Source organism: Pristiophorus japonicus, chromosome 7 (genome assembly GCF_044704955.1).
Source record: "Pristiophorus japonicus isolate sPriJap1 chromosome 7, sPriJap1.hap1, whole genome shotgun sequence".
Taxonomy (NCBI): Eukaryota; Metazoa; Chordata; class Chondrichthyes; family Pristiophoridae; genus Pristiophorus; species Pristiophorus japonicus.
In genome coordinates, this window is record NC_091983.1 from 230,085,913 (window position 1) to 230,106,683 (window position 20,771).

General features: G+C 53.0%; 1 protein-coding gene across 1 annotated transcript in view; it reads left to right on the forward strand.

The window, feature by feature from the left end:
* LOC139266688 (netrin-G1-like) overlaps positions 1-20,771 on the forward strand; it is a 42,432-nt gene that overhangs the window by 9,025 nt on the left and 12,636 nt on the right. Inside the window, exons 2-6 of the mRNA XM_070884278.1 lie at positions 6,811-7,454; positions 10,027-10,199; positions 11,667-11,696; positions 13,657-13,711; positions 14,586-14,803. Coding sequence (XP_070740379.1) covers positions 6,811-7,454; positions 10,027-10,199; positions 11,667-11,696; positions 13,657-13,711; positions 14,586-14,803 — 1,120 coding nt within the window. The remainder of the gene's footprint in view (positions 1-6,810; positions 7,455-10,026; positions 10,200-11,666; positions 11,697-13,656; positions 13,712-14,585; positions 14,804-20,771) is intronic.

Here is a 20,771-nt window from a genome sequence, read left to right on the forward strand (position 1 = left end):
CTTCTCCTCCATTTTGAGCAGTCTTGATCCAAATGTTCAAAATGCGGCCACTCACAACAACATCGAGCAGACAATAGGGGTGTTCAAGCAGCGTTTCTGAAGCCTGGACCACTCTGGAGGCAGCCTACAATACTTCCCTCAACAGGTGTCGCTATTCATTGTGGTGTGCTGCATGTTGCACAACTTGGCCATCATGAGGGCCAAGGCCTTACCAGCGGGGAGTGCAGCCCCAACTCAGGAGGAGGAGAAAGAGGAACAGGAGCCTGGCGAGGCCCCGACTGGCCAGCCAGAGGAGGAGGTGCAGCAGCCACGGAGGAGACACCGTGGCACTGCTCCCGATACAAGGGCCACATGTCAGCGGCTCATCATACATCGGTTCTCCAACAACACAACACAACCCCTGACCAGCAACCAATAAACATTTAACAACAGCCCCTTGAAACACCATAACACACAATTAACATCAACAATATCTGTACACAGGCCCCTGCCATTTGTCATTCCTCAACAGTATCCATGTGCCATATTAGGCACATACACTTACAACAATAGCAGGCCTCAAAAACTGCAACCAGATCGTGACAAACATATTTACAGGGTGAGGCCTTCTGTCCATTGTGGCCAAAGTTTTTATTGAGACTAGCTCTGGCATTTGCTACCCCTTACCTTAACCCCCTCCCCCACCTCCTGCTCCTCCTCAATGTTGCCTCAGTGCCTGCAGCAAGGCTGCTTGAGGGCTGCTGTGTGTAACACAGACACTACAGATGGCCGAGTAGGATACATTGGACCAGCTCTGGGCCTGGAAGGCCCGGCTGCGGACTGCACCTCCTCAGCATCGGCGGCAGCAGTCTAGGTTGGCTGGTGTGTAGACCGCGGCAAGTGGAAAGGCAGAGTGGCAATGGTGGGAGCCAGAATGCTGTCATCTTGAGCAAAGACAACAAGTTTCATTTCCCACAGCCCACTGCCACTCCCCCAGGGCGGAACCTCAGCATCCGGAGCAATATGCGGGAGCGCGGATTACTGGCCTCCTTCGGCACCGTTACCTCCCCGTTTGATTTTGGGGAACAGAGAGGATGGCAGCAGTCAGTGTTTGCATGGCATCACTCTGTGACTGACTCAGAGCAGCCTGAGTCTCAAACGCAGCGTTCTGAGAGTTGTTGCCACAATCATTGACAGTATCACATCACAAAGGCTTTGCGTGGCTTGGGCCTGTGATGTGATAGCTGCTGCCACGTCAACCATGGCACGCGCTCTCCCCTCTGCAACTCCACTGTCGCTGGTTGAGTCCATCTCCCTCTGTAAGTGGGCAAGGATGGGTTCATTGAACTGCTGAGAGGCAGGGACAATGCTAGAGGCGGCCTCCCCCAACCTCAGGGCAAGTGTATCCATGCTCTGCGGGACCTTCTCCAATGCACTCTCTGGACATAGCCTCCAAGTCCAGGTCCACGTCTGACTTTCTCTGAGCAGGACTGATGGGTCGACTCACTGTCCGGGGAGATGGTCCCCGAGCTTCCCCTCGCTCTGGGCGCTGCTGCAGGCCACTGGATTCAGGAGCCTCAGGCTCTTCAAAGCCCAGGAATGTTGGTCCTTCCACCACGGTGGTGTCCCCACTCGATGCAACTGATGGAGGGTCCCACACAGGCACCACACTTTCCTCACCTTCCTCATCATCTTCCCCGTCAGTTGAAGTGGACGGCGTTTACTGTCAAGGGTCAAGGATCTCACAGAAATGCCAAAGGGCATTCACATACCGTCACGGTCCACAGGGGGTGCTGCTTCTCCGTCCACTACCGCACCAACTGGTGTGCCCATGGGGATGGACACTCGCTCCTCCACCTCACTGAGGGCTTGTATGTCAGGCTCCCCTCCACCGGTGCACTGCTGCTCTCTCCTGTTGTGAGCTAGTTTCACCTGTAGTAAGAAGCACAAGAAGGTGTGAGTGAGTGTGCAGCTCATCGTGTGCCACATGTGCCTTCCATAGTTGAATAGTTGCTGCTGTGTGGATGTGTGTAAACGTCCATTTGAATCTGCGTGGCTGCTCACAGTGCATGTGTGAACGGTGGGATGAGGTGAGAAGGGCCTCAGATTATGGTTGAGGCTGAAGTCTTGTGAAAGGGTAGTGTGAGGAGGGGTGAGGCTGAGTAGGGAACAAGAAGGTGAGCGAGGTTTGGATGGGCCGGGCATGGCTGGTGACCTGAGCTTGAACCTTTATGGTGCCTTCACCAACAAAGACCACGGCCTGGGACACACAGTGACGGAGCAGTCGGAGGTCAGTTGTAGCGCTGGGGCATGGTGCTGTTAATTATGTCCCGAGGACACGGCAATTCAGGAGCACGTCACATCTGCACCGTTCCATTATTCATTTATACTTTACACAGCTTTAGGATTGTGGTACTAATGTTACTCCATTCCTTCTACATCGAGTATTAAAAATAACCAATCCAATATGCGGCTTGAGTCACTGCCTTTAGTCGATGCTGTGACAATTATAGATTCATTAATCTCTATGATCTCTGTATATTGCCGCGCTCTCCATCTTTATCACACGCATTAGTTTTATTGATTGCTGCAACAGCCACTTTCTGATTATTTGGAAAAAGATGTCGGGCTGATTCTGTTTTGCCGATGTCAGGCAGAGTCCCAGTGTGTCCGATCCACAGGATGCACTGCAGCAACTCGCCAAGGCTTCTTCAGCAGCACCTCCCAAATCTGCCACCTCCAGCACCTAGAAGGACGAGGGCAGCAGGTGCCTGGGAATACCATCACCTCCAAGTTCCCCTCGAGTCATACAGTGTCGCGGCTTAGAATCACAGCATCATAGAATGATATAGCACAGAAGGAGTCCATTCGGCCCATTGTGCCTGTGCTGGCTCTTTGAAAGTGTTACCCAATTAACCCCACTCCCCGCTCTTTCACCACAGCTCTGTAAATCTTTCCCCTTCAAGTATTTCTCCAATTCCCGATTGAATCTGCTGCCATCGCCCTTTCAGGCAGCGCATTCCAGATCACAACATGTGGAGCTGCCGCTGTGTCCATCGCTGCTTCACCGCGGAAGGTCAATGAGCTGAAGTGACCCCAAGGGAGCCCTGCCACCTCCGACTGCTCCCTCACAAACCAGCCTGAGGTAAAGCATCATTAGGCCCACAGGCTGGGCGAGGGTCCGACACACAGAGCCCAGGGGTAAGGCCTGAGCACAAATAAGGGATTGTTTTAACAATAGACGATAAAAAGACAAGTTCCCGTCAATCATTCCGCTCACAAAACTTTTGTCGTTTCTCTCTCTCTAACCCAAACAGACAGCTGCAGTGAGACTCATTTTCCCATCTCTAGAGGTCAGAGGTCGGAGATTCTTTCACTGAACATGAACTTTGGAAAATCTAAACAAAGAAAACGTCCAAAATGTTGTCATGTCAGCTCCCTGGTCTCCTTGCAGTCCATTTTATTTTGCTCAAAACGATTCCCAAGGATGATTGGGGGACTGAGAGGATCTAACTATGGGGAAAGGCTGAACAGGCTGGGGCTCGTTCCTGGTCCCAGGGATGTGGGACTTCAGTTGCAGGGAAAGACTGGAGAAGCTGGGATTGTTCTCCTTACAGCAGAGAAGGTTAAGGGGAGATTTCATACAGGTGTTCATGGTCATGAGGGGTTTAGACAGAGTAGATAGAGAGAAACTGTTCCCATTGACGGAAGGCTCAAGAACCAGAGGACACATATTGAAGGTGATTGACAAAAGAACCAAAGGCGACATGAGGAAAATTGTTTTTGCGCAGCGAGTGGTTAGGATCTGGAATGCACTGCCTGAAAGGGTGGTGGAGGCAGAGCCCAGCGGGAGAATTGTGTCCAATTCTGGGCACCACACTGTAGGAAGGATGTCAAGGCCTTGGAGAGGGAGCAGACGAGATTTACTGGAATGGTCCCAGAGATGAGGGACTTCAGTTATGTGGAGACTCTGGAGAAACTGGGATTTTCTCCTCAGAGCAGAGAAGGTTAAGGGGAGATGAGGAGACCCCACTTTCTACCTTCTGACACTCTGAATAGCTGCCCTTTACCCCTACTCTCTGCTTTATGTCCTGAAGCCAGCGAGCTATCCATTCTGCTACTGGCTCCCTGACTCTGCATTCTCTGACCTTATTCATTAGTCTATTATGTGGTCCCTTATCGAAGCTCTTTTGGAAATCTGGATAAATTACATCGACTGCATTACCCTTGTCTGCTCTCTCTGTTACCTCTTCAGAGAATGCAATGAGGTTGGTCAAGCAAGACTTTCCCTTTTGAACTCCATGCTGACTATTCATTATTATACTTTTGCTCTCTAAATGTTCTTCTATATTCTCCTTTAGTAAGGATTCCATTATTTCTCCTACCACCGATATTAAGTTGACGGGTTTACAGTTCTCTGGACATGTTCTATCTCCCTTCTTAAATATAAGTATTACGTTAGCTATCTTCCAGTCCTCGGGTATGACACCTTTTTCTAACTAATTATTAAATATGTGCCTCTGCTATTTCTTCCCCAGATTCATTTAAAAAGCACAACGTGTTCCGTCCACACCTGGGGTTTTCTTTAACCCGTGCTGTACCTGCCCTGGGCGTGTTTGATGGTACAGTGTAGAGGGAGTTTTATTCTGCATCTAACCCATGCTGTACGTGCCCTGGGAGTGTTTGATGGGACAGTGTAGAGCAGCGAACCCGGGGACTGGGAGAAATTTAGAACTCAGCAGAGGAGGACAAAGGGTTTGATTAGGGCATGGAAAATGGAGTACGAGATGAAGCTTGCAGGGAACATCAAGACGGATTGCAAAAATTTCTATCGATAAGTAAAGAGAAAAAGGTTAGTAAAGACAAACGTAGGTCCCCTGCAGTCAGAATCAGGGGAAGTCATAACGGGGAACAAAGAAATGGCGGACCAATTGAACAAGTACTTTGGTTCGGTATTCACTAAGGAGGACACAAACAACGTTCCGGATATAAAAGGGGTCAGAGGGTCGAGTAAGGAGGAGGAATCGAGGGAAATCCTTATCAGTCGGGAAATTGTGTTGGGGAAATTGATGGGATTGAAGGCCGATAAATCCCCAGGGCCTGATGGGGATCAAGGGGTATGGCGAGAAAGCAGGAATGGGGTACTGAAGTTGCATGTTCAGCCATGAACTCATTGAATGGCGGTGCAGGCTAGAAGGGCTGAATGGCCTACTCCTGCACCTATTTTCTATGTCTATGTCTATGACTAAGGAGGTTGCCTTGGAAATAGCGGGTGCATTGACAGTCACATTCCATTGACTCTGGATCAGTTCCTATAGAGTGGAGGGTAGCCAATGTAACCCCACTTTTTAAAAAAGGAGGGAGAGAGAAAACAGGGAATTATAGACCGGTCAGCCTGACATCGGTTGTGGGTAAAATTATGGAATCAATTATTAAGGATGTCATAGCAGTGCATTTGGAAAAAGGTGACATGATAGGTCCAAGTCAGCATGGATTTGTGAAAGGGAATTCATGCTTGGCAAATCTTCTGGAATTTTTAGAGGATGTTTCCAAAAGGGAGAACCATTTGATGTGGTATATTTGGACTTTCAGAAGGCTTTCGACAAGGTCCCACACAAGAGATTAATGTGCAAAGTTAAAGCACATGGGATTGGGGGTAGTGTGCTGACATGGATTGAGAACTGGTTGTCAGACAGGAAGCAAAGAGTAGGAGTAAATGGGGACTTTTCAGAATGGCAGGCAGTGACTAGTGGGGTACCGCAAGGTTCTGTGCTGGGGCCCCAGCTGTTTACACTGTACATTAATGATTTAGACGAGGGGATTAAATGTAGTATCTCCAAATTTGCGGATGACACTAAGTTGGGTGGCAGTGTGAGCTGCGAGGAGGATGCTATTATGCTGCAGAGCGACTTGGATAGGTTAGGTGAGTGGGCAAATGCATGGCAGATGAAGTATAATGTGGATAAATGTGAGGTTATCCACTTTGGTGGTAAAAACAGAGAGACAGACTATTATCTGAATGGTGACAGATTAGGAAAAGGGGAGGTGCAACAAGACCTGGGTGTCATGGTACATCAGTCATTGAAGGTTGACATGCAGTACAGCAGGTGGTTAAGAAAGCAAATGACATGTTGGCCTTCATAGCGAGGGGATTTGAGTACAGGGGCAGGGAGGTGTTGTTGCAGTTGTACAGGGCCTTGCTGAGGTCACACCTGGAGTATTGTGTACAGTTTTGGTCTCCAAACCTGAGGAAGGACATTCTTGCTATTGAGGGAGTGCAACGAAGGTTCACCAGACTGATTCCCGGGATGGCGGGACTGACCTATCAAGAAAGACTGGATCAACTGGGCTTGTATTCACTGGAGTTCAGAAGAATGAGAGGGGACCTCATAGAAATGTTTAAAATTCTGATGGGGTTAGACAGGTTAGATGCAGGAAGAATGTTCCCAATGTTGGGGAAGTCCAGAACCAGGGGACACAGTCTAAGGATAAGGGCTAAGCCATTTAGGACCGAGATGAGGAGAAACTTCTTCACCCAGAGAGTGGTGAACCTGTGGAATTCTCTGCCACAGAAAGTTGTTGAGGCCAATTCACTAAATATATTCAAAAAGGAGTTAGATGAAGTCCTTACTACTAGGGGGATCAAGCGGTATGGTGAGAAAGCAGGAATGGGGTACTGAAGTTGCATGTTCAGCCATGAACTCATTGAATGGCGGTGCAGGCTCAAAGGGCCGAATGGTCTACTCCTGCACCTATTTTCTATGTTTCTATGTTTCTATCACACTCACTCACTCAAACACATAACCTGTGTTGTTCCGTCTCTGTTTCCAGGAGAACCCGTACATGTGCAACAACGAGTGTGATGCTCACATGCCCGAGCTCGCACACCCGCCCGAGCTGATGCTGGATGATGAGGGGCGGATTCCCAACACCTTTTGGCAAAGCGTCTCCTGGAGGAGTTTCCCCGAGCCCCTCCTGATCAATATCACTCTGTCCTGGGGCAAGACCATCGAGCTGACCGAGGACATAGTCATCACCTTCGAGTCGGGCCGGCCGGAGCAGATGGTCCTGGAGAAGTCTCTGGACCACGGCCGTACGTGGCAACCCTACCAGTTCTACACGGCCGACTGCCTCACCTCCTTCGGGATGGAGCCGAGAAGCGCCCGGGATCTGAGCCCGGCCTCAGTGCTGGATATCATCTGCATGGAGGAGTATTCCAGGGGCTACGTGTGGAAGGTGGACAAGATGGTCCGCTTCGAGATCCAGGAGCGTTTTGCCCTGTTCGGGGGGCCCGGTCTCCAGGACATGGCCTCGCTGTACGGCCAGCTGGACACCACCAAGGACCTGAGGGACTTCTTCACCCTGACCGACCTGCGGGTCAGGCTGCTCCGGCCGGCCACTGGGGCCACCAGTGTTGACCAGCACAACCACTCCAAATACTTCTACGCCATCTCCAACCTGGACATTCGCGGCCGGTGAGAGCTCCCCGCCCCTTCTGGCCAGAGTCGCAGACCCCACACTTCACACCCAGGGGGCGCCGTGTCAGGCCAACATCTGGGGCACTCACAAACCCAACATTTGGGGGTAACGCACGGGGCCAACATCTGGATGGGCACTCAGGGTCAACATCGGGGGGCACTCACAGGGCCAACATCTGGGGGTAACGCATGGGGCCAACATCTGGATGGGCACTCACAGGGTCAACATCGGGGGGCACTCATAGGGCCAACATCTGGGGGCCGTCAACAGGACAACATCTGGGGGACACTCTATCAAGGCAACAACTGGGGAACTCTATCAGGGGCAACATCTGGGGGATATTCTCAGTCTATCATCTTGGTGATACTCCATCAGGGTAAATATCTGGTGTTCCCTATCAGAGTTAACATTTGGGATACTCTATCAGGTATAACATCTGGCATGACACTCAATCAGTTATTATCTGGAGGGCACTATATCGGAGTTAACATCTGGCACACAATCTCAATGAACATCTGAAGGTCAGTCTATCAGGGCCAACATCTAATTACGAGGAGAGATTACATAAACTAGGTTTGTGTTCCCGAGAATTTAGAAGGTGTTTTGATAAGTTTTCAAAATATTAAGGGGAACTGAAGGGTTAGATAGAGAGAAACTATTTCCCTGGTTGGGGATTCTTGGAGTAGGGGCATAATCTATAAATTAGAGCCAGACCTTTCAGGGGTCAAATTAGGAAACACTTCTACACACAAAGGTTGGTCGAAGTTTGGAATTCTTTTCCACAAATGGCAGTTGATGTTAGATCAATTGTTAATTTTAAATCTGAGATTAATAGATTTTATTAACCAATGGTATTGAGGGATGTGGGGCAAAGGCGGGTGAATGGAGTTCGGTCACAGATCAGCCATGTTCCCATTGAATGGCGGAGCAGGCTCGAGGGGCCGAATGGCCTCCTTCTTTTCCTATGTGAGCGCTGGGTAACTGGGGAGGTTTGACGTGATCCAGAGAGTGAGAAGATCACACAACACAGGGGGAGGCCATTCAGACCATCGGGCCTGTGCCGGCACTTTGAAAGAGATATCCAATTAGTCCCACTCCCAACTCTTTTCCCATAGCCCTGCAAATATTTCCCTTGAAGTATTTATCCAATTCCCTTCTGAAAGTTCCGATTGAATCTGCTCCCACCGCCCTTTCAGGCAGCGCATTCCAGATCAAACTCTCCTTATCTCCCCTCTGGGTCTTCTACCAATTACCTTCAACCTTTGACCTCTGGTCCCCGACCCTACTGCCACTGGAAACAGTTGCTCATTATTTACTCGATCCAAGTCCTTCCTGATTCGATGACTGATTGTGACTGAAGGCTTCCTTCGTGTTGGATCTATATTCAGTCTGGGTCAGTGAGTTCCCATTCTCCCATCACACAATCTCCAGGGCTCGGAGCCATTCCCTCATTATTCCACACTCAGCTTCTGAGAGGCTCGTTCCAGCTTTTAGCCGAGGACAATCTTCAGACACTAATTGGAGAACAGGAGCAGTAAAATGTTTACGCTGCCGTTAATGTGACTCCAAGGAACTGTCTGGGTATCTGCTTAGTTCAGCATACAGTGCCCAGAACTGACAATTTGCTGAATGTGCAACATACAATCTGCGGATTGTGAAGCTTCACCCTCTCAGTGAGTTAAACAGCGGCTCGATGCTGTTAGCACAGAGTCACCGAGACCAGCGTTCTCACGCTTCACGGTACAGAGACCGTCACAGCACTTTGTGCCTTTCCAAATCGCATTTCCTGAACAACAACAACAACAAAATCTCATCCTTGTCTAAAAATCCCTCCATGGCCTCTCCCCCTCCCTATCTCTGTAACCTCCTCCCACGCTACAGCCCTCCAAGATCTCTGCTGTCCTCCAACACCAGGAACAGCACTCCGAGGTCGCTGCTCTCCTCCACCACAGGCCTCTTGTCCATCCCCCACTCCCTTCGCCCCTCCATTGGTGGCCGTGCCTTCAGCTGCCTGGGCCCTAAGCTCTGGAATCCCCTCCCTAAACATATCCACTTCTCAACCTCTCTATTCTCCCTTAAGACGCTCCTGAAAACTGACCTCTCAGACTAAGTTTTTGGTCACCTGTCCAAATATCTCCTTAAGTGGCTCGGTGTCAGTTTATCTGATTTACGCTCCTGTGAAGCACCTTGGGACGTTTTACAAGTTAAATGCGCTATATAAATTCAAGTTGTTGTTCCAGGTTTTATTGTTGTTGTTGTAAAGAAATAACTTGTGAGAGGCGCTCTATAAATGCAAGCTCTTCCTTTGAGGGGCCTGGAAGGCCGGAGCTGATCAGAAACTCTCTCCTAAAGTGTTCTTGTTGCTGCCCAGAATCTGATCGTCAATCAGCGGAAACACACCCAGAAACTGACCCGCCGCCTGGGTTGAAAGGCAGTAAGTGGGAGAAAAATGTTGCTGTTTGCAGAGCGAAGCTGGGAAAGGGAGAGCAGACTCGCGGAGCGGCCAGTCCCCAGTCTAACCCGGCTGCTCAGCTTATTTGAAACCAGCTTGCTATTGTTTTTTGCCAGGTGTAAGTGCAACCTTCACGCCAACAACTGTATCTGGGAGAAGGGGAAGCTGAGTTGCGAGTGTGAGCACAACACCACGGGGCCGGACTGCGGGAGATGCAAGAAAGGCTTTCAAGGCCGAGCGTGGACAGCAGGCTCGTACCTCCCAATCCCCAAAGGGACGGCCAATGTCTGTGAGTAACCAGAGCTGCTCCAGCCCGGCTCAGTGCCGGCACCAGATTCCCTTCACATTTCATTCTCAGCCCAACTCCCGGCAACGCACCGACTCCAAAATACAACCCACCCATCTTTGTCATTGTGTTCATGTGGGAACAGAGACTCACAGCGGGAGATTGGACAGAGCCAGGGACAGAGATAGGGTCCGTGCCCACAGCTCCACACTGAGCCGGGGGGAGGGAGAGAGAGGGAGAGGGGAGAGAGCAGGGCAGAGGGAGGGAGCGAAAAAGGGGGGAGAAAGAGAGACAGAGACAGAGAAAGAGAGAAGCAAAGAATGAAAGAGAGAACAAACAAAAAGAAAGAGAAAGTGGGAAACAGAGACATAGAGAAAGTGATAAAGAGGGAGAGAGAGAAGCAGAGAAAGTAAGTTAGAATGAGAGACGGAAAGTAAGAGAGAGGGAAAGAGAGAGAAAAGGAAAGTGAGAGAAAGAATTAGAGATACAGCGAAGAAAAAAAATAATGAAAGAAAGAAAGATTATCCAATTAGTCCCACTCCCCGCTCTTTACCCATGGACCTGCAAATGTTGCCTTTTCAAGTATTTATCCAACTCCCTTTTGAAAGTTATGATTAAATCTGCTCCCACCGCCCTTTCAGGCAGCGCATTCCAGAGCACAACAACTCGCTGCTAAAAATAATCCTCATCTCCCTCTGGGTCTTTGGCCAATCACCTTCAACCTGTGTCCTTGGGTTACCCACCCTCCTGCCCCTGCAAACAGTTTCTCCTTATTCACTCCATCAAAACCCTTCCTCATTTTGAAGCCCTCTATCAATGTAATGTCGGGGTCAGTGAGCGAGGGGGATTGCTGGCATTATGTAGAGGGTGAGGTTGTAATAGCCGCAGGGGTTGAATTTGCTGAAACCTCACTCCGGACACCCACACATACAGAGCCAGCAGTGAGGTGCAGACTGATGTGAGAATGGAATGTTCACAGCTGGATGAACATCTGGGGAACAGCTGGGGAAGGTTAGAGGAGAATCAGCCTCTGTGTAATCAGTATCTGAAGCAGATCAGGAAGTGAAGGTTGTGAGGGATATTTGTGGCCTGCTGTGTGTGGAATGTCCCGAGATCAATATCCAGATAGTGAGCTGACTGGGCAGTGGGGGAGGGGTGTGTGTGACCACTGATGCCCTTACGTATTAACTCTGCGTACTTACACACTAATCGCACGTAGTGGGAGCGTCCCCACGTACTACTCTCACACTCACCTTACGGGAGCACTTTAGCAACTCTACCTGGTCTCACACAGGGCTGGTGTGAGCGCTCAGAGGATGCAGCACGCCAATCCCCCATCAGTTCCTTGTTCGTGAGTTTGAGTGACGTCGATCTGATGAACACTCCGTGTGATGGGTTGTGTTAATGTGTTTATCGATAAAGATTGTTAATCAGATGTCTCTCTAACTCTGTTTCCATTTCCCTCTCCAGGCCTCCCTGACCCCTCCGTGGCGAGTGGCCGTAAGTAGAACCTATGCTCTCTGACCTGTGACTTGCTGACCCAGAGCTCATTTCTGTATCGGGAATGATCCGATTCCCTCAAACCTCCCTTGTCGCTCAGTGAGCGAGGAACAGGTGTAGGTGTGAGCAGGGATTGAGTGTGAGCAGGGGCTGAGTGTGAACAGATGAAAGTGTGAGGCAGATTAGGTATGAACAGGGCTGGGATCAGGAGTCTGCTTGCCTGTGTATCTATGCAGTAAAGTATAATCTCCTCGAGCAGTGCAGCAGATATAAAGCAGGGAAGATGTAATCTGTACGACGGACATCTTAGCTGAGACGAAAATGCTTCTCACTGTGTCTCAGTGAGAATGTTCAGTGGGAAGTGGAAGGAAGATTTGTAGAAATCCATTTGGTGGTTGAGGCCAAGATCAATGGGGACGTGTTGTAATCCCGTTATCCCATATGCAGGAATGGGAACTAGGTGAGTGTCTCGGCCTCAATCTGTTCCTCTTTGTTCCTGGATCTTACATCAACTTGTTCCCGTTTATTTAACCCTTCACATGCTGTCCATGTCATTCCAAACCATCCGCCATAACGCAACCCCGAACCAACACCCAGACTGACCGGGAGCAGAGTGACCATAACTCCCCACACTGACCAGGAGTGACCATAACTCCCCACACTGACCGGGAGTGACCATAACTCCCCACACTGACCGGGAGTGGCCATAACTCCCCACACTGACCGGGAGTGACCATAACTCCCCACACTGACCGGGAGTGACCATAACTCCCCACACTGACCGGGAGTGACCATAACTCCCCACAGTGACCGGGAGTGACCATAACTCCCCACACTGACCGGGAGTGATCATAACTCTCCACACTGACTGGGAGTGACCATAACTCTCCACACTGACCGGGAGTGACCATAGCTCTCTGATCAGGAGTGACCATAACTCCCCACACTGACCAGGAGTGACCATAACTCCCCACACTGACCGGGAGTGACCATAACTCCCCACACTGACCAGGAGTGACCATAACTCTCCACACTGACCGGGAGTGACCAAAACGCCCCACACTGACCAGGAGTGACCATAACCCACCACACTGACCGAGACTGGGGGTCTATGAAACGTTACATTTTGACCCCAAACCTGCTCCTTTGCTACCCAGGTACAAACCCTCAATATACCGTAATCCCACAATAACAGCCTGTCACGGCCTCACCCCATTTAATCATCTCTCCGCGGACCAGATTCCCACTAATTATCCATCGATCCGGTTTGATTGACAGCCGGGCAGTGAGTAGACCCGGGGAAGTGATTGATTGATCCGACATTGGCTCCCGGTCCAGCAACGCCTCCAATTTATAATTCTCAACCTCGCGTTCAAATCCCTCCGTGGCCCCACCCCTCCCTATCAGTAAAGCCTCACACTCTACAGCCCTCCCTATCTCTATAACCCCCTCACACCCTACACCCCTCCCTATCGCTGTAACCTCCTCCCACCCTACACCCCTCCCTATCTCTTTAACCCCCTCCCACCCTACAACCCTCCCTATCTCTATTACCCCCTCCCACCCTACAACCCTCCCTATCTCTGCAACCTTCTCCATCCCTAACGCCTTCCCAAGCCTCCAGCTGCCTGGGCCCGAAGCTCTGGAATTCCCTCCCTAAACGTCTCCGCACCACCTCTCTCTGCTCCTTTAAGAATCTCCTTAAAACCTACCACTTTGACCGAGCTTTTGGTCACCTGTCCTAATATCTCCTCCCGAGTCTCGGTGTGAGTTTCTGTCTGATTGGCGGTGTAGCGGAGATGGAAATGTCTGTTTGCTTGTCTCTCGGATACTCCTGCCATCCTGGACAGTGTCCACTCGATGTGTGTGCGTACAGTACAGATGTTCTGTTCAGAAAGCGTGTTCTCCAGCTGGGATTAATAATTGCTGATTTCTCCTGACACATGCAGCTGACCCAAAGCTCGGTCGCACACGGCCAAGAATCTCATCACTAGAGGTCACGACCCCAGAGCAAGGTAGGAGCTCTCAAACACCGCGACTGGCTCAGAGCACATGAGAAAGCAAGGATTTGCATTTATATATTGTTCCTTCAGGACTGCCCCTCCGGCAGGGCAGCAATCCCTCAGTACTGCCCCTCAAACAGTGCAGTGTTCCCTCAGTACTGTCCCTCCGACAGTGCAGCACTCCCTCAGTACTGTCCCTCTGGCAGTGCAGCAGTCTTTCAGTACGACCACTCCGGCAGTGCAGCAATCCCTCAGTAATGCCCCTCGCACAGTGAAGCAATCCCTCAGTACTCCCCCTCACACAGTGCAGCACTCCCTCAGTACTCCCCCTCACACAGTGCAGCACTCCCTCAGTACTGCCCCTCCATCAGTGCAGCAATTCCTCAGGACTGCCCATTCGACAGTGCAGCGCTCTCTCAGTACTACCCCTCCGACAGTGCAGCACTCACTCAGTACTGCCCCTCCGACAGCACAGTGCACCCTCAGAACTGCCCCTCCGACACTGCAGCGTTCCCTCAGAACTTCCCTTCCGACAGTGCACCACTCCCTCAGTACTGCACTGGGAGCGTCAGTCTGGATTATGGGCTCAAATCTCTGGAATGGGACTTGAACCGATGATCTTCTGACTCCGAGGCGAATGTGCTGCCCACTGAGCCACAGTTGAAAGGCCCCTAACTTGGCAGTGCTGTGTAAAACCCGGCACAGAATCTATAAACCTGGGATTGGGACCATCCATTGCCATCTGCCTGATTCAATGCAAACCGTAACTAGCCAGGAATCTGATGTTTTCCCCTCACGGCTAAAAGCCTCAGTGTTCCCTCCCTCCCTCCCATTCCAGCCATTTCCTCCCCACCTCTCATTCCTGCAGCATGTGACCCTCTCACAGTCTGCAAACTGCCTGTGTCCCGTCTACACTCTCTGTCTTTTCCCTGCAAGCCTGCGAATGCTTCGGCCATTCGAACCGGTGCAGTTACCTCGAGCTGCTCACCACCGCCATTTGCGTGAGCTGTAAGCACAACACTAGAGGCCGACACTGCCAGTTATGTCGGCTGGGCTACCACCGAAACCCTTCAGCACAGCTGGACCACCACAACGTTTGCCGAGGTCATTTCCTGTTACAATCTCTGCTCTCTCCTTCTTTCACCCTTCTGCTTTCAGCCCAAAACAAGATAAAGAAACAAAGAAAATACCTTCAACAGGGATGAGCAAAGCGCGTCGGAAATCAGCCCCTCTTTCCCCAGTGACCAGCCTCAATCCAACCTTTCCCCAGCGACTAGACCATGACCCAACCTTTCCCCAGTGACTAGACCCCGACCCAACCTTTCCCCAGTGACTAGACCCTGACCCAACCTTTCCCCAGTGACTAGACCCCGACCCAACCTTTCCCCAGTGACTAGACCCCGACCCAACCTTTCCCCAGTGACTAGACCTCGACTCAACCTTTCCCCAGTGACTGGACCTCGACTCAACCTTTCCCCAGTGACTAGGCCCCGACCCAACCTTTCCTCAGTGACTGGGCCCTGACCCAACCTTTCCCCTGTGACCAGACCCCGATCCAACCTTTCCCCTGTGACTAGACCCCGACCCAACCTTTCCCCACTGAATAGACCTCGACTCAACCTTTCCCCAGTGAATAGACCTCGACTCAACCTTTCCCCAGTGACTAGACCTCGACCCAACCTTTCCCCAGTGACTGGGCCCTGACCCAATCTTTCCCATGTGATTTGGCCCCGACTCAACCTTTCCCAAATGACTCGGCCCCGACCCAACCTTTCCCCAGTGACTAGGCCCCGACCTAACCTTTCCCCAATGAGTAGACCCCGACCCAACCTTTCCCCAGTGACTAGACCCCAACCCAACCTTTCCCCAGTGACTAGGCCCCGACCCAACCTTTCCTCAATGAGTAGACCCCGACCCAACCTTTCCCCAGTGACTAGACCGCGACTCAACCTTTCCCCATTGATTAGACCCCGACCCAACCGTTCCCCAGTGACTAGACCCCGACCCAACCTTTCCCCAGTGACTAGACCCCCGACCCAACCTTTCCCCAGTGACTAGACCCCGACCCAAACTTTCCCCTGTGACTAGACCCCCGACCCAACCTTTCCCCAGTGACTAGACCCTGACCCAACCGTTCCCCAGTGACTAGACCCCGACCCAACCTTTCCCAGTGACTAGGCCCCGACTCAATCTTTCCCCAGTGACGAGACCCCGACCCAACCTTTCCCCAGTGACTGGGCCCCGACCCAACCTTTCCCCAGAGACTAGGCCCCGACCCAAACTTTCCCCAGTGACGAGACCCCGATCCAACATTTCCCCAGTGACTGGGCACCGACCCAACCTTTCCCCAGAGACTAGGCCCCGAGCCAACATTTCCCCAGTGACTAGACCCCGACCCAACCTTTCCCCAGTGACTAGACCCCGACCCAACATTTCCCCAGTGACTAGACCCCGACCCAACCTTTCCCCAGAGACTAGGCCCTGACTCAACCTTTCCCCAGAGACTAGGCCCCGACCCAACCTTTCACCTGTGACTAGACCCCGACACAACCTTTCCCCAGTGACTAGACCCCGACCCAACCTTTCCCCAGAGACTAGGCCCTGACTCAACCTTTCCCCAGAGACTAGGCCCCGACCCAACCTTTCCCCAGTGACTCGGCCCCGACCCAACCTTTCCCCAGTGACTAGACCCCGACCCAAACTTTCCCCTGTGACTAGAACCCCGACCCAACCTTTCCCCAGTGACTAGACCCCGACCCAGCCTTTCCCCAGTGACTAGACCCCAACCCAACCTTTCCCCAGTGACGAGACCCCGATCCAACATTTCCCCAGTGACTGGGCACCGACCCAACCTTTCCCCAGAGACTAGGCCCCGAGCCAACCTTTCCCCAGTGACTAGACCCCGACCCAACCTTTCCCCAGTGACTAGACCCCGACCCAACCTTTCCCCAGTGACTAGGCCCCGACCCAACCTTTCCCCAGAGACTAGGCCCCGACTCAACCTTTCCCCAGTGACTAGGCTCCGACCCAACCTTTCCCCATTGACTGGACCCCGACCCAACCTTTCCCCAGTGACTAGACTCCGACCCAACCTTTCCCCTGTGACTAGACCCCCGACCCTACCTTTCCCCAGTGACTACACCCCGACCCAACATTTCCCCAGTGACTTGACCCCGACCCAACCTTTCCCAGTGACTAGGCCCCGACTCAATCTTTCCCCAGTGACGAGACCCCGACCCAACCTTTCCCCAGTGACTGGGCCCCGACCCAACCTTTCCCCAGAGACTAGGCCCCGACCCAACCTTTCCCCAGTGACGAGACCCCGATCCAACATTTCCCCAGTGACTGGGCACCGACCCAACCTTTCCCCAGAGACTAGGCCCCGAGCCAACCTTTCCCCAGTGACTAGACCCCGACCCAACCTTTCCCCAGTGACTAGACCCCGACCCAACCTTTCCCCAGTGACTAGACCCCGACCCAACCTTTCCCCAGAGACTAGGCCCCGACTCAACCTTTCCCCAGTAACTAGACCCCGACTCAACTTTTCCCCAGTGACTAGACCCCGACCCAACCTTTCCCCAATGACTAGACCCCCGGCCCAACCTTTCCCCAGTGACTGGGCCCCGACCCAACCTTTCCCCATTGACTGGACCCCGACCCAACCTTTCCCCAGTGACTTGACCCCAACCCAACCTTTCCCCAGTGACTGGACTCCGAACCAACCTTTCCCCAGTGATTAGGTCCCGACTCAACCTTTCCCAGTGACTAGACCCCGACCCAACCTTTCCCCAGTGACTAGGCCCCGACCCAACCTTTCCCCAATGAGTAGACCCCGACCCAACCTTTCCCCAGTTTCTAGACCCCGACTCAACCTTTCCTCAATGAGTAGACCCCGACCCAACCTTTCCCCAGTGACTAGACCCCGACCCAACCGTTCCCCAGTGACTAGACCCCGACCCAACCTTTCCCCAGTGACTAGACCCCCGACCCAACATTTCCCCAGTGACTAGACCCCGACCCAAACTTTCCCCTGTGACTAGACCCCCGACCCAACCTTTCCCCAGTGACTAGACCCCGACCCAACCTTTCCCCAGTGACTAGACCCCGACCCAACCTTTCCTAGTGACTAGGCCCCGACCCAAACTTTCCCCAGTGACTAGACCCCGACCCAACATTTCCCCTGTGACTTGGACCCGACCCAACCTTTCCCCAGTGACTCGGCCCCGACCCAACCTTTCCCCAGTGACTAGACCCCGACCCAACCTTTCCCCTGTGACTAGAACCCCGACCCAACCTTTCCCCAGTGACTAGACCCCGACCCAACGTTTCCCCAGTGACTAGACCCCGACCCAACCTTTCCCCAGTGACTAGACCCGGACCCAACCTTTCCCCAGTGACTAGACCCCGACCCAACCTTTCCCCAGTGACTAGGCCCCGACTCAATCTTTCCCCAGTGACTAGACCCCGACCCAACCTTTCCCCAGTTACTGGGCCCCGACCCAACCTTTCCCCAGAGACTAGACTCTGACCCAACCTTTCCCCAGTGACTAGACCCCGACCCAACATTTCCCCAGTGACTGGGCCCCGACCCAACCTTTCCCCAGAGACTAGGCCCCGATCCAACCTTTACCCAGTGACTAGACCCCGACCCAACCTTTCCCCAGTGACTAGACCCCGACCCAACCTTTCCCCAGTGACTAGGCCCCGACTCAACCTTTCCCCAGTGACTAGGCCCCGACCCAACCTTTCCCCATTGACTGGACCCCGACCCAACCTTTCCCCAGTGACTAGACCCTGACCCAACCTTTCCCCAGTGACTAGGCCCCGACCCAATCTTTCCCCAGTGACTAGACCCCGACCCAACCTTTCCCCAGTGACTAGGTCCTGACTCAACCTTTCCCCAGTGACTAGACCCCAACCCAACCTTTCCCCAGTGACTAGGCCCCGACCCAACCTTTCCTCAATGAGTAGACCCCGACCCAACCTTTCCCCAGTGACTAGACCCTGACCCAACCTTTCCCCAGTGACTAGACCCCGACCCAACCTTTCCCCAGTGACTAGACCCCGACCCAACCTTTCCCCAGTGACTAGGCCCCGACCCAACCTTTCCCCAGTGACTAGTCCCCGACCCAACCTTTCCCCAGTGACTAGACCCCGACCCAACCTTTCCCCAGTGACTAGACCCCGACCCAACCTTTCCCCAATGACTAGGCCCCGACTCAACCTTTCCCCAGTGACTAGTCCCCGACCCAACCTTTCCCCATTGACTGGACCCCGACCCAACCTTTCCCCAGTGACTAGACCCCGACCCAACCTTTCCCCAGTGACTAGGTCCTGACTCAACCTTTCCCCAGTGACTAGACCCCAACCCAACCTTTCCCAAGTGACTAGGCCCCGACCCAACCTTTCCTCAATGAGTAGACCCCGACCCAACCTTTCCCCAGTGACTAGACCCCGACCCAACCTTTCCCCAGTGACTAGACCCCGACCCAACCGTTCCCCAGTGACTAGACTCCGACCCAACCTTTCCCCAGTGACTAGACCCCCGACCCAGCCTTTCCCCAGTGACTAGACCCCGACCCAAACTTTCCCCAGTGACTAGACCCCTGACCCTACCTTTCCCCGGTGACTAGACCCTGACCCAACCTTTCCCCAGTGACTTGACCCCGACCCAACCTTTCCCAGTGACGAGGCCCCGACTCAATCTTTCCCCAGTGACGAGACCCCGACCCAACCTTTCCCCAGTGACTGGGCCCCGACCCAACCTTTCCCCAGAGACTAGGCCCCGACCCAACCTTTCCCCAGTGACGAGACCCCGATCCAACATTTCCCCAGTGACTGGGCACCGACCCAACCTTTCCCCAGTGACTAGACCCCGACCCAACCTTTCCCCAGTGACTAGACCCCGACCCAACCTTTCCCCAGTGACTAGACCCCGACCCAACCTTTCCCCAGTGACTAGACCCCGACCCAACCTTTCCCCAGAGACTAGGCCCCGACTCAACCTTTCCCCAGAGACTAGGCCCCGACCCAACCTTTCCCCTGTGACTAGACCCCGACACAACCTTTCCCCAGTGACTAGACCCCGACCCAACCTTTCCCCAGTGATTAGACCCCGACCCAACCTTTCCCCAATGACTAGACCCCCGACCCAACCTTTCCCCAGTGACTGGGCCCCGACCCAACCTTTACCCATTGACTGGACCCCGACCCAACCTTTCCCCAGTGACTTGACCCCAACCCAACCTTTCCCCAGTGACTTGACCCCGACCCAACCTTTCCCCAGTGACTAGACCCCGACTCAACCTTTCCCCAGTGACTTGGCCCCGACTCAACCTTTCCCCAGTGACTAGGCCCTGACCCAACCTTTCCCCAATGAGTAGACCCCGACCCAACCTTTCCCCAGTTTCTAGACCCCAACCCAACCTTTCCCCAGTGACTAGGCCCTGACCCAACCTTTCCTCAATGAGTAGACCCCGACCCAACCTTTCCCCAGTGACTAGACCGCGACTCAACCTTTACCCAGTGACTAGACCCCGACCCAACCGTTCCCCAGTGACTAGACCCCGACCCAACCTTTCCCCAGTGACTAGACCCCCGACCCAACATTTCCCCAGTGACTAGACCCTGACCGAACCTTTCCCCAGTGACTAGACCCCGACCCAACCTTTCCTAGTGACGAGGCCCCGACCCAAACTTTCCCCAGTGACTAGACCCCGACCCAACATTTCCCCAGTGACTGGGCCCCGACCCAACCTTTCCCCAGAGACTAGGCCCCGATCCAACCTTTACCCAGTGACTAGACCCCGACCCAACCTTTCCCCAGTGACTAGGCCCCGACCCAACCTTTCCCCAGTGACTAGACCCCGACCCAACCTTTCCCCAGTGACTAGACCCCGACCCAACCTTTCCCCTGTGACTCGGACCCGACCCAACCTTTCCCCAGTGACTAGACCCCGACCCAACCTTTCCCCAGTGACTAGGCCCCGACCCAACCTTTCCCCTGTGACTCGGACCCGACCCAACCTTTCCCCAGTGACTAGGCCCCGACCCAACCTTTCCCCTGTGACTC